At 61.4% G+C, this 13,600-nt stretch overlaps 2 protein-coding genes across 2 annotated transcripts; both read right to left on the bottom strand.

Moving 5' to 3' along the window:
• Positions 1-1,138: 1,138 nt before the first annotated feature.
• WDR55 (WD repeat domain 55) lies at positions 1,139-3,280 on the bottom strand. Its single transcript, XM_065644441.1, has 8 exons — positions 3,253-3,280; positions 3,022-3,164; positions 2,815-2,915; positions 2,659-2,746; positions 2,304-2,483; positions 2,079-2,178; positions 1,811-1,980; positions 1,139-1,709 (listed from the first exon to the last, which is right to left on the bottom strand). Exons 1-8 carry the CDS (start codon positions 3,268-3,270, stop codon positions 1,379-1,381), a joined length of 1,131 nt encoding a protein of 376 aa, XP_065500513.1. The 5' UTR covers positions 3,271-3,280; the 3' UTR covers positions 1,139-1,378.
• Positions 3,281-4,098: 818 nt separating this feature from the next.
• IK (IK cytokine) lies at positions 4,099-13,593 on the bottom strand. Its single transcript, XM_065644210.1, has 20 exons — positions 13,508-13,593; positions 12,810-12,876; positions 12,115-12,207; positions 11,588-11,647; positions 10,904-11,071; positions 10,705-10,819; positions 10,456-10,526; positions 10,297-10,343; positions 9,885-10,048; positions 9,688-9,796; positions 8,843-8,882; positions 8,274-8,469; positions 7,907-7,925; positions 7,342-7,419; positions 7,030-7,111; positions 6,443-6,500; positions 5,873-5,961; positions 5,452-5,560; positions 4,753-4,787; positions 4,099-4,334 (listed from the first exon to the last, which is right to left on the bottom strand). The coding sequence occupies exons 1-20, from the start codon at positions 13,521-13,523 to the stop codon at positions 4,307-4,309; spliced, it is 1,644 nt and encodes a 547-aa protein (XP_065500282.1). The 5' UTR covers positions 13,524-13,593; the 3' UTR covers positions 4,099-4,306.
• Between the last annotated feature and the right edge of the window lie 7 nt (positions 13,594-13,600).

Below are 13,600 nucleotides of genomic sequence, written 5' to 3'. Positions count from 1 at the left end.
CAAGGGCCTTGCTGTGCTCACCAGGGTTCTCAGTGCATTTTGGTGCACCTAAGGGGACTCCATGTGTCTTTCTGTGCTGCCCAGGTGCCTTTGCGGTGCAGCATGAGAGGACTCTGAAGTGCTTTCACGTGTCTTCCAAGGGCCATGCTGTACTTGCCACCAGTCACCCAGTGCTTTTGAAGTGCCCCAGGGACTTCCCAGAGCATTAGGATGTGGCCCGTGGGGTTCCAAGGCCCTTTGGTGCAGCTCAGGTGGTCCCATGCACCTTTCTCTGCTTCCCAGAGCTCTACCAGGATCTTCTGATGCACATCTGGACCATCCATCTCCCTTTGGCAGCACCCAAGTGACATCGCTGTGCCTTTTGAACATTTCCAGGGGGAAATCAACGGTGGTGTGTGGGGGTGGCTGTGGGGAGAGCGTGTCTGGCCAGGGCCACCCCATGGGTGCAGATGTCACCCAGTCCGCAGGGAAGGTGGTGCCGATCTCCTGCCCCAGCCCCCGTAGCCCCCCCCCGGGCCACCAGCCACCATGGACCTGGTGACACCCCCTGCTCTGCCCAGGGCCAGCCCTCCCCACAGCCCCAGGGTGTCCCCTGCCACTGGGGCGCTGGGAAAACCGCAGCTCCCCCCAGCACCAGCAAGTCACAATGCTCCCGAGGGCCACCCTGTCCCCCACATCCTGCAGGGGTTGAACCAAACCATGGCCACCAGGCACGAGGAACTGAAAGGCACTAGGTTTATTTTAAATAGAGTGGATGTCGAAGTTCATTAACGCACCCACTGGAGCAACTCCAGTCTCTCCAGACAGGGATGGACCCGTGTGCAGGAGCGATGTTACCTCCTTCCCCCCCTGACCCCAGTCCCCCCAAAGACACCAGCAAACCCCAGCCGTACCCACAACATGTGTCCCCCCCCAACAACCAGGGACCCCCCCCCCCCCATTCTGAGCCAGCCCCCCACCCACCAGGACCCTCAGTCACATCCCCCCAGCCCCCTCCCCAAGGGCTCCCTCCAACCCCCCCGGTCTCAAGGGACACCCCTCGCCCCGTCCCCAGCCACCCCCAGGCTCCCCCTCCCGCGCCCCCCACACCCCAGAACCGCTGGGTCCGCCCCTCCCAAGCCCCGCCCCCGGCACCCTCTGTCCCCTTAAGAACTCCCTGCAGCGCAGCCTGAGTGGCAGCCCGAACAGCCAACCAGAATGCCGGCTCCCTGCCGCCGGCGGTGGCAGCAGCAGCGCCCTCCCACGCGGGGCTGACCCCGCCCTCGGGGCGTGGCCGCTGGGGGCCGCACCCCATTGGTGTGCCCGCCCATGGGGCGTGGCCAACCACGGTCCCGCCCCCGCGCTGAGGCGATGCGGCGCTCCCGCCCGGCGCGGCCGCTCAGCCGCTGCTGTCACTGTCACCGCCACCGCCACCGTCCTCCCCCGCCGCCGCCGGCTCCGCCTCGTCCCGCAGGTCGGCGAAGAAATCCTCCCCGCTGCCCGCCGCCTTGCTGCTGAGCGCCCGCAGCGGCCCCCCCTTCTTCTTCTTCTTGCGGTAGTCGTCCACCACCAGCCCGCGCAGCGCAGACACGTCCCAGAACTTCACCTTCTGGTCGTGGGCGCAGCTGGCCAGGAGCTGCCCGCCCGGGGCCACCGCCAGCTGCTCGATGGGCTCCCCCGGGTGCTGCCCCACGCAGCCCAGCACGCGGTTCGGCAGGACGTTCACCGCCCTGGGGAGGCAGAGCCCTGGTCCGACACCAGCACGGGCCCCTGCTCCCGATCACGGCTCATGTTGTCCCGTGCCCTCCCCGTCCCGTCCGCTCCCCCTGACCTGATGACTCCGTCCAGGGAGCCCACGCAGACGATGCTGTCCGTGATGGGGACCATGCAGTCAACGGACTCGGCCCTCAGCGCGAAGCGGTCGCTGGCGGCCCCGAAGCCGTCCCAGTTGAAGAGGTAGATGGTGCCTTCGCTGGAGCCACACGCCACTTTCCTCCCCCTCTAGGCAAGAGTGAGGACAGTAAGGAAAAGGCAGAAGAAACCCGGGGCGTGCAGAGGGACCCGCAGGATCCTGCTCTGTGGCAGGGCCCAGCTCCAACCTTCAGCAGCACGACAGACGTCAGGTCCCCGTTCTGCGGCTCCGAGAGCAGGTCAAAGCGCCGCCTCTTCACGTTGAAGACACCCAGGGTGCCATCACCGCTGCAGGAGATGGAAAGGGCATGTCATGAGCATGGGACACGATGCGAGGCGCTCCCGCCAGCCCTAAGGAGGGCCCTGCAGGGGTCTGGGAGAGCCCGACACTGGCGCCACGGAGCCCCCGGTACCTGGCGGTCAGCAGGATCTTCCCGTTACCATCCACGGCCATGGCGCTGATGTACTCCTCCTGCTGACGGGCCTCCAAGATAGCATCCCCCTTGCGCAGATCCCACACCTTCAGCCCTCCGCCATCGTCACCCGTGGCAAAGACGTGGTTGTCAATGGGCAGCACGCAGTTGAGGGCGGAGCTGCGGAGACCCCAGCCCCACGCTGGCATCATCACAACTCATGCCGTGGTCAAACGGCACCCAGAGCATCAGGGACAACGCTCTGCCTGCCTGGCCCACAGCTGAGTGGCAGGGGATGGACGGGGATGCTGCTCAAGTGGCTGCTGCCTGGGACGAGCCGCCCGCACAGACTTACCCGTGGGCCTTGGGAAAGCGCGTTTCCAGCCGTCCCTCCTCCACGGTCAGGACGTGGATGGCCTTATCCTTGGACACGGTGAAGAGCTCTGGAGACCCAAGTCAGTGGCCCCAGCCCCGGCGTCCCCCGGTGCCACCCCACAGCCCCCGCACTCACTCTGCCCATCCTGGGAGAACGCCACGTCCCGGCACGACTTGAGGTGATGCCCCGAGGACCAGAGCTGCCGGTTCTCCCCCTCGGTGCAGGAGTACGAGTACCTGCCGGCACCGGGCGGGCTCAGCGGGGCAGCCCCGACAGCCGCTGCCCAGCGGTTCCTGCACCCGGCACCGCCCGCCCCGGCGGAGCCCCCACGGCCCCACTCACAGGTAGACGTCGCCGTCCACGTCCCCCGCCGCCAGCAGCGGCCGGGCCGGGTGCAGGGCGATGGCGTTGGCCGTCGCCTCGAAGCAGATGTCCTCGGGGGTGTCCCGCAGGCGCGGCTCCCTGCCCACGGTCTCGGAGCAGCCCTGGGGGGAGCGGGGCGGTGGGGCCACAGCGCCGGGGTTGCGGCCACAGCGCCGGGGTTGGGGCCGCGCCGCCCCGCAGCGTGCTCACCTCCTCGGCCGCCGCCATGCTGGGGCGGTGCTGGGCTCGTTTGCATAACCCCGCCCCCTCATTTACATAACACCGCCCCGCCGCCGGGCGCGCTGGTCCCGTGGCGCGCGGCGGGGTGGCCACGCGTGGGCCGGCGGTGGCCGAGCGGGGACGTCGCGGCGTCACCAGCTCCGGGTGTCTCTCCCGGCGAGGGACCCGATCCCGCGGGCACCTCGGGCCGGTCTTGCCGGGACCCGCCCCGGCCTTTCCGCGCCCGGCGCGTTTTACCGGCTTTCGAGCTGTTCTGTTGGGCAGCGGGAGCCCCGCGGGCCCTGCTTTGCACCCCGGGAGCCCCGCTTTGCACCCCGGGAGCCCCGCGGGCTCCCCCTGCGCCCCGGGACTGGGACCCGGCGTCACTCCGACCCCGTTCGAGGGCTGCGGCTGGCAGGGCCCCCCAGGCCCTGCTCGGGACCACCAGCAGCGTCCCTGCCCTTGCCCAGAGGGGCTGATCAGCCTCCTGCTGGCCCCATCGCACCCACCCTGCCCCGCATGGCCCCACCGCTGCCGGGCCTCACACGAGGCTTCTGCTTCAGGCCATTGCTCATACCGCACAGGAGGGTCCCACTTCTTCCCCACCCACTGAGATACAGGTTGCTCAGCTGGGAATACTTTCCCCAAACAGGCTTATTTGTTAATTTTATTCGGGCCTTGACAGGCGCTGCTGCCTCCCATGACAAACCCCCTTATCTAGGACTCACCCCACGAGACCCACGCAGGCCCTACGGCTGGGAGAAGCAGCCCAGCACCCCGCTACTCCAAGCCCGGCCCAGGCAGCTGCTTCCCTGCCCACACAAACAGATGTGAACGCAAATTTAATTCATTTTTATTACAGTTACAGCATTTACACATCACGTACAGCAAACACTGGAGGGCAGAGCCTCAGCACAGCCCCACGGCACACAGCGGGGGGCAGAAACTGGACGGGGCGGGGGCAGGAGAGCACACCAGCACGCTCCGGAAGGCAGCAGCGAGCAGGCTGGGGTTCCAGGAGCTGGAGGAGACGGTGCTGGAGGCTTCAGTACTTGGGCCGCTTCACCTCAACCCTGGAAGAGCCAGAGGGACAAGAGGGAGGTGAGGATGCAGGGCAGACATCTCCGTCACCCTCCCCTCCAGAGCACAGCACCGAGGGGCACAGATTCACCCCACAGAACAGTGTGGGGGGGCAACAGCTCCTGGGGCACCCAGGGGGATGGGGCACGAATCTCTGGTGAAGGAAGAGCTCCAGCAGGGCCCTGGGGCCTGCTCAGCACCCACCCAGGGGGAGGTTTGGTGCAGGCTCTGCTGCACCGAGCAGGGCAGGAGCACCCTGAGGGGACCAAATCTTCTCCGCTCTCCCCCCAGCCCCTCTGCTGAGAGTAGCAGAGGTCTCTGCCCCCTCCAGCCCCTGGGACAGGTGACAGGGACAGCCAGGCCCCAGCACTGCCCTAGAGCCAAGCCCAGAGCAGAGAAAACTGTACTGACCCATCGGCCTCCAACTTCTTCCTCTTCTCGATGATCTGCAGAGAAAGCACAAATTCCTGTTACTCTCGGGGTATGTAGCTGCCCACAGCCGCAGCAGGATTACAGGGTGCAAGATCCACCCGGAGACACTGTAGCCAGATCAGAGTAAGCTGAGGTGAGCTACACCTGTCCCCAAGCTGCCAAAACCTGGAGAAGCTGGGCCTGTTCCCCCTTTGCTCCACTTTGGCCATCAAGGACCATCTATTCTCACCTTATCCTAGCACATCCCGTACTGCTGGGGTGCTCACAGCCAGCTCACCCACCAGGACACCCCCGGCTCTGCCGGTTAGAAAATGAAGCGACTAAAAATGCCTGGTGCCCTCCAAGCCCCTCTGGATGGCTCAGAGCTGCTGGGTTTGGACACATCCGTCTGCTGCAGAGCCCGGAGCGAAAAGCTCCCATCAGGACTGCTCCCAGGGCAACAGCTCCAGACGCAGCTCCTGGTGCCTCTGCAGTCCTGAAGCTCCAAATATTTGGCTGATGCCCTCACAAGGAGCAAATCCTGCTTCTAGAGAGAGCCAGCCCTGCTGCACACACACACTGGCTGCGCATGGCTGCCAGGACGTGGGCTGGACCAGAGCAAAATGAGGTGGGGGCTCTTCCGGGCTCTGCTGGCAGCTGGTGACCTGAGCAGACAACACCCCAGCACTGGGCACTCACCGCACTGATCTTCTTCCACTGCCGGTCCAGCTCTGCCTTGTCATTTGTCTCCTTGAAGCGACGGGTTTTACGTCCCTCAGACATCTTGATCCCGTACTGGAAAGCCGCCCTGGGGAAGGGCCGAAGCAGAGCTCAGCGCTTGCAGGGCACCCACGGGCTGCTGGGGTTTAGATGGATGCGTCTGCCCGGCCATGAGCCTGTGCTCCAGAGCCAGCCTGGGGCTCTGACAGCAGCAGCTGGGCCTGAGCCCTCAAAAGTAGCCGAAGAGCAAAGCCACCAGGTCCAGCACCCACAGCTCCTCCTTGGGTCCTCGCCAGGGGAACCCCCGTCTTGATTTAAGCTCCCCCACCACCCAGGTTTGGCCAGCACTGCCAGCCCCTCCGAGAATCCTCCTTCAGCCCATCTCAAGGGGTGCACTCACTTGGGCAGAGCCTCTTTGTTGTTCATGTATTCGCTGTATTCCTCCTGGGTGTCGAAGTCCCAGCGCCCCAGGGGTCCCTTCTTGTTACCCTGCAGCGAAAGAATGACTTGGAGCAGCTCCTCAGCTGAGGTAGCCAGGGCTTCTCACAGAGCCCTGCGCCCAGGCAAGATCTCAACCTCCCATTGGCACCAGTTCAACAGGCTTGTGCACCCAGTCTGGCCTTGGCTCTCAGATTCTCTCCCTGAAAAACCCCACACAGAGGATCCTGTGAACAAGGGAGCTGGGATGGACCAGCAACCTCCTCAACACGTCCCCAGCACCTGTCCAACACCTCTGGGTCAAGTGCACCAGCCTCTCGCACGTTTGCCCCCTGGGATGATAGATCCCACCCACCCCCAGGCACACAGCAGACCAGCAAACCCCAAAACACATTCAGCACTCAGCTCTCAGGTGTTCAAACCCTCTGCACAAGCCCATTTTTTCTCCAGCGGGATCCTCTCAGCCTGCATGGACACATAGTTGCATGGACACCTAGTTTACAGGCTGGTCCTAAAGCTGGTGCCAGCATACCTGATCCATTTTGCTGTAGTCCACCTCTTCATCGCTGTCTACAGCCATATCGTCCATTCTATAAAGAAAAGAGAAGCAAGGAAAAGGTCTGGAACGGTTCCGTGGATCAGACCTTGGAGCCAGGCTGGCGGGAGCCATCTCTCACGGCCTCAGACTGAACGCACGCAGTTCCAGGAGGAGAGAGAATTTCCTCCAGCTGCAGGCCCCACAGGTGAGCTGTACCATGGGGCACCCACGATTGCGAATGCTCAGATGACTCTGCAGGCTGAAAGCTGCTCCTCTCCTGCGCAGGAACTGCTTTGTGGCCAGAGCACAATGAGCACAGGAATTACCAGGGAACCCAGCGACTCTCGGCCACCCTGGGGCACAGAGGGGTAGCAGCCTCCAGGCAGCCGTTTCCAGCAGAGACCAGGTACGAACAGGCTGGGGCTGCCAGAACCGAGGACTGGTGGAGTGTTTGAGCAGTTGGTTGCCACCCCAGATCAAGCCAAGCCTGCTCCTCCCCACAGCCATGGGGCTGATGTTGAGGTCCTCGCTGCCGCTCGGCACACCCTGCTCCCACCCCACAGCTCCCAGAGCTTCCTCACGTGGCAGGGTAGCACTCGGCGTAGCTGTTGGACATGCCGAAGAAATCCCCCAGCTGCTTCTTATCTTCTGGCTTCTTCAATGTGCCAACGGTCAAGGAAAGCAACACCGTGCACCTCAGGGCTGAGCACCACAGCCGCAGAGCCACCTCCTGCCCTGACCAACCCCATCAGGGGCTGCAGAGCTTGGACCTGGCACACGAGCAGCAAGGTTTGCCTGGCATTTCTCTGCCGCCAGAGGAAGAGCCTTCCCAAGCGAGGAAGGACAGATGCCCAGCCCCACAGCCACTGGCTGCACAGACACTAAAGGATATGGTTCTGCTCCTTCCCAGCCAGTGGCTCCAGCAAACTTCTCGTTGATGGACTTGATGAGCTCCTTGGCCGAGCCAGGTCCTGGGGCAGAGAGAGCAGCAGGCTGAGGTTTGGGGAGGAACAGCTCAGGGCAACACGTGGGGCTGGGCAGAGCCTCGTTCTGCACGACTGGTTCATTGGGCCAGAGGAATGAGCAGAAGGACAGGGTGCACACAAGAACGGGGCGCACACAAGGTAGAAGAGGAGCCAGGAGAACACCGAGGAGCAGCAAAACCAGCTCATGCCCAGACAAGGTCTGGCTGATCCTGGAGATCCTGAGCCCTCCTCATCTTACAACCAAGGTAAGGCTGAACTGCTCTCCTGCCAGGGATGGGTCTGCACACACACGCAACCCGGGCTGGAGGTACAAGACACTTCACCCAAAACCCTCCCGGCAATTCCCCCGATCGCAGCAGCCTGTGGGAGGGCAGGCGGCTCACGCAGGCCAGCGAGCCAAGTGGTTCTGCAGCCCCGCACGGCCTCACCCACACGTCCAGCCTCACTCAAGTGCCCACAGCACTCGACTCACCTTTGTCAATGTCTGCGGGCTGCAAAGAAGAGAGAGAGATACCATGTCACCCAGGAGGGCTGAAAGTGGCAATGTGACAGTGCTGCAGGACTCGCAGCTCCACTTAAGATAGTTTATGGCAAGAGCCGAACCACCACCACCACTGGCTGGTGCAAGTCCTGCCATACTGGCTGAGGGAGAGGACAAGTGCCCAGCCACACACCAGCCCCATGCTAGAGACAGACCCCAGCAAGAGCTGAACACTGGCCCATGTGAGAGCATGTGAGAGACACCCAAAGCCACCGGTGTGGCCACACCAACCCTCAGCTGCCCTCCCCAAAGGCAGAGATGAGGTGCAACAGTCCAGGCTTCACGAGCAGAGGCTCACCTCATCATCAGCCTTGGGCTTCTCAAAGTAGCTGTGCCTCTTCTTCTCCTCCTCACGCTCGCGCTCCCTGTCACGTTCTCGGTCCCTGTCACGCTCCCGGTCCCTATCACGCTCTCTGTCACGGTACCTCTCCCGCTCCTTCTCCCGTGGCATCTTCGCAGTGGAGGGCACATAATCCCCAATGTCTTCAAAGATGCTAGAAGTGGAAAAGAGCTTGTGGTTATGGGCAGTGTGAGAGAAGAGGCCACAAACCCCCGCTTTGAACTGAAACCTAATAAACGAGCACACAGCACCAACACCCAGAGCCAAGGATGCCCAACAGAACCGGCTGCTGCATCTGTCAGAGGCATCACCACATTTCTGCTGCCTGGACCTGCTGCCGGCAGACCAGGACACACAGCCCTTGTCTGCCTCAAGCTTAAAATAAAAACCAGAGCTCGCCTCCAGCCTTGTCCTACAAACTGCAGGCCCAAAGGGGCAGCTGGCTCCAGAAGCACCAAACCCAGCGGGACAAAACAGACGTTACTTAAGGCAGAGACCCCGCACCTTGTGGGCAGGGAGGCACTTACTTCATGTCAGCTTCAGGGGGCTTCTTCTCATCCAGCTTCCCTGCGAGGACACAAGAGCAGTGAGAGACACATCATCCACTCTGCCACCTGATTGCAATCCTGCCAAGAATCGCCCTGGCACACGGTACCAAACAACTCAGAACAGAGCTGTCCACTGGGTTCAGCAACATCCTAACTAAGCTACAGACATTTTCTAAGGTTTATAATTGCTGCCATCAAGTAATACTATTTTCCTCTTATTTGCTCTTTCCTCTAAAGTGCTCAATTCCATTTAACCTCAGAGTGCACAGGTTCCTTGTCTTGTGAGTAACTTCTGGCTGTAGTCTGACCACAAATCAAACTGTCTTACCCCTTGCTCTGCACACTCTTTCCACTGGAAGTTTTGAAGTCTTCCACCTGGACTGTTTCAGTTTGTGTCAGAATCAGGCTTAACGCACAAGTGGATGGTATGAGTAGCTGTTTCCCTGTCCCCAGTCTGGCTTCCAAGCCCCAGAAGTGGTGACCTGGAGGGTGTCCTGACTTTCCCTTCGGTTACCACATCCCTCCCAGGAAGCCAGCGTGTCCCTCCCCAGTAGGGGACATTTCCCCAAGGACCTGGCCCTCAACCAGGAGAAGTGGAGCAGCAGGAGCCACTCTCACAGACATCATTTCTCAGCAGTCAGTCCCCTGTGCTCCCATCACCGAGCAGCTCCCTTCAGGACACAGCGCCTGGGGAGCTGTAAGAAATCCCTCCTCTGTGTCCGCTGCCTCACAGCGCAGGGGAACGCAGTGAACCAAACACATCCCTTCCCTTGGGGTACGCTGCCAGCGCTAAATCCATCTGCTTGGTTCACCTCAGCTCCTACCTTTGTCTTTTTTCTTCAGCTTCTTGTTGCGGGTCCCTTGCCTGAGATAGGAGAGGATCTGTGTCAGCTTGCTGATGACAATGTCGTTGGTGGTCAGCGTGGTCTGCGCCTGGAAGAGAAACCCATGAGGGAGAGGATGACTCCTCGTCAGAGAGCTCAGAGCGACGCGGTGAGGCAGCGCGGCCGCTGGCTGGTACCTCCATGGTGGGGCAGTCGGCCTTGCTCCGGATCAGCGTGGTTGGGATGTCGGTGTCAGCGTACTCGTCGTCCAGATCTACCACATAGGCCATCCTACCCGGCAGGAACAGCTCGTTCCGCTCGTAGGCCTTGCTCTTGAACAGAATGCGGTAGATGTTGCGACCTGGAGGGAAGGGAATGCATGGGAGAGCTGCTTGTAGGAGAGCAACGGACAAGCCCCAAGTGAAATGTATTTAATTGATCACAAACACCAGAATCGCCCCCCCAAGAGACATGCTTCCTCCAGCCCTCAAATTCAGGACACCTACACCTCAGACTCTCCCCCCTCCAATGACTAAAGGTTTTCATTCCCCCGTTCACCATTTCTCCCACAATAAAAGGTGGAGAACAGCCACATCCACACAGCCTTACCCAGCCGGGTCTTAAACTCGATTTTGTTCTCAGGATCTTCATCTTTCCTGAACAGAAAGAGAAAAGAAACAGAAGTATTACGCTAAGCGTGTTCCCCCTCTGCATTCTCCTCTCTGGGAGGCAGCTGCATGCAGGAGAGCAAAATCCTCAACCACTCACTTAGTTTCCTTCTGGGGCTTCTCCATCATTTCCTCTTCTTCCTTCTCCTTGCTGGCAATCTCAGCCCGTACCTGGCAACGGAGCAAATCCATCCGTTACAGACCAATCCATGCCACTGCCGCCCATCAGAACCAGTAAGCCCACTTCCACCAGCTCCCCAGCCCCTCATCAATCTCTCTCAGAAAGAGAAATCCAACCCTAAGTGGCAACTCCCACCCTCCCTGCCTGCACGGTGATGTCCATGCTCACCTTCTGCAGCAGCGCAAAGTCCAGACCCTTCACCAAGTGAGTGTGCTCCATGTCACCACCCAAGAACTTGGACTCCTGGATCAACTGTCTCCTTTTCTCCGCTGCAGATTTGTCCCTGTCCAACAAAAATGGAGCCAGTTAGGAGGCAGCCCCTCCGGAGCAGAACGCCAAGACACAGCTGTGCCGCGGGCTGACATACGCCTCTGCTGTGGGCCCCACAGCTCTGTAGTTGGCAGTTGTGCTGATCAGCTCTGTTTCCTCGTAGTCCTTGTTCACACCATCTCTCCTCTCCTTGGCTCGATCCCTGTACTTCTCAGCCAACTCCCTCTCACGCTCGATCTCCTGCTGGCGCAGCTTTGCGTAGTAGCTGGGGTTGGAAAAACAACTTGGTGTTAGAGTGACAGGTTCACGCTTCTGATGTTCCGGTCAGGTAACAGTCCCCACAGCCCCACATGTGCCTGTTCTGCTCCCAACCCCTTCTCCAAAAAACATAGTAAAGCACCATGGGATGCAACACGCCTGGAGGGCACCAGACAAGGTGACGCTGCTGTTCCAAGGCTCTCCGAAGAGGAGCTCAGTGTCCCCTTTGAAAGGGAAAAGTTCGAGTGCAGCCCTGCTGCCCAGCTGTGCCCCAACAGATGTCCCACCACTGCCCTGCTCCACCAGACACCCCAGAGCCTCTCTTGCTCCCCGTCCTGCTGCTGCCCTCCCACACCTGTTCCCACAACCAGTGACAGTCACTCAGTCTGAGCTCTTCTCCCTCTGCTTGGCTCCAAAGCCCCAAAACAATACACCTTTGGTAGCCCCAGAGCTCAGAAGCTGCTTCCAAGGGAGGGACACAACGTACAAACACAAGTCCTGATGCGTTGCTTTCCCCTTTTACCTTTTCTTCTTCCTTCTGCGAGCAGCTGGATCTTCATCTTCATTGTACTCCCGGGGCATCCTGGAAAAGGGTGAGAAACCACATGTACAGGCTGCAGAGCCACACAAACAGGGGCTGTGAGACAGAACTGTCCCTCAGACACAGCAGCGCACCGAGACGCTCAAAGATGGGAATGGCACAGTCCCGTTTCTCCCTGAGTCCACTCTGTCAGCCGGGAGAGGAGGGGAAAGCATCAATTTTTACATAACAAACTTTAAATCTGCCTCCATAAAAGATTCGCTCTGTTATTTAAAACAGTCCTGACTCCCTTGTTTCTGCAGTTAACAAGCGCGTGCACCCCACATGGACCCGAGCACAAAGCAAGGCCAAGGTCTGCTCCTCAGACCCCAGCTGCACACTCATTAACAAAAGCCCCTTTAAATACTCCACTGCAGAGCACAGGGGGCGAGAGTCACGCAGGAGCAGAGCCCCAGAGGGAGGGCAGCCCTGCTTTGTCCCACGGCCCTGTCACACAGAGCCCTACTCACTCATGGTGGCGAGATTTGGATGGTGGCGCAGATGTTGGCGCAGCCCGCGGGGTCATAAGAAGCTTTCTGAAGTCTTCATTTGTCAGCTTGGACCTGCAAGGAAAAGGGGAAACAGAAACCGTAACCTTCCAGCGAGCTCCAGCAGCCTGACGATTCTGAGGAGGCAGAGGGTTTGCCAGTGAGTCTTGCGTGACGGAGTCGGGCACGGGGTCCCGGTGGAAGGAGCCAGGAGGCTGCAGCGCACCTGTCACCCCCACCCGCTACATGGGGAACCTGCCCAGGGTCCCACGGCCCCGCTCCAGCCCACAGTCCTCAGACTGAGGGCAGAGCTCAGGGGCTGCAGCTTCCTCAGCAGGGGAGCAGGAGGGGCAGGGCTGAGCTCTTCTCTCTGTGACAGTGACAGAACCCAGGGAATGGCAGGAAGATGTGCCAGGGGAGGGTCAGTTGGACATGAGGAAAAGGTTCTTCACCCAGAGGGTGCTGGACACTGGAACAGGCTCCCCAGAGAGGTGTCACGGCCCCAAGTCTGACAGTGTTAAAAAAGAGACTGGACAACATCCTCAGACACACGGTGTGAACTGTGGGGTTGTCCTGTGCAGGGACAGGAGTTGGACTCGATGATGTTTGTAGGTCCCTTCCAGCTCAGGACATTTGATGACTCCAGTCCCGCCCCAGTGCCCCAGTACCCTACTCACTGGTGGAAGGAGTGCGAGTCGTCCACATCGTGGCCATCGGGGGCCAGAGGGTTGGAGAACGGTTCATCTGGGGGACAGGGGAACAGTCAGAGTCCATCAGCCCCTCCAGCCCCCGCGGTGCCCCCAGCCCGGCCCCTGCCCAGCGCCCCCACCCCCTCGCCGAACCCAACACCCTGGGGTGGCCCCACCGGGGCACAGGGACATGGGGGTCCTGGTGTCACTGCCCACGGCAAAACCCTGCCACCCCTATCCGAGTGTCCCTGAGCCCTCCCTGGGGGGTCCTGGTGTTTCCCTGGGGGTGTCCCCACACCCGGATCCCACCCCCCGGGACCGCCCTCGCATCCTCCGCACCCCCAGGAACGCCCCGTGGGCCCATCTCCGGAGCTGCCCCGGTGTCCCTGTCACCCCAACACCCCCGCTGTGTCCCCGGCCCGCAGCGCCATCCCGGGAGCTCCCGCGGCTCCCCGGACTGACACCCTCCCGCAGCAAGGGCCCCCAGGCCGGGGGTGCCCGTGACCCCCGGGATCCCCCCGCTCCCCCCGGCCCGGGCCGGGCCTGCACCGCCCGCCCCCAGCGCGCCGCTCCTCAGCTCCCCCGAGCGCCGCGGCACCGCCCGCCCCAGGGCCGGATATTTCAGTCCCGGGGTGTCCGTGTCCCCCCGTGTCCGTGTCCGTGTCCGTGTCCCCCACCCCACTCACTGTCGCGCTCCGGCATCGCGCCTCACGCCGCGGCCCCTCCGCACCGCCGCTCCCAGCGCACCCCGCGGCCACTCAGCCCGCCCTCCTGCCCGC

The sequence above is a fragment of the Caloenas nicobarica genome, chromosome 13 (genome assembly GCF_036013445.1).
Source record: "Caloenas nicobarica isolate bCalNic1 chromosome 13, bCalNic1.hap1, whole genome shotgun sequence".
Classification (NCBI taxonomy): Eukaryota; Metazoa; Chordata; class Aves; order Columbiformes; family Columbidae; genus Caloenas; species Caloenas nicobarica.
The sequence above is the reverse complement of the archived record's forward strand: the minus strand, read 5'-3'. Positions and strand labels throughout refer to the sequence as shown.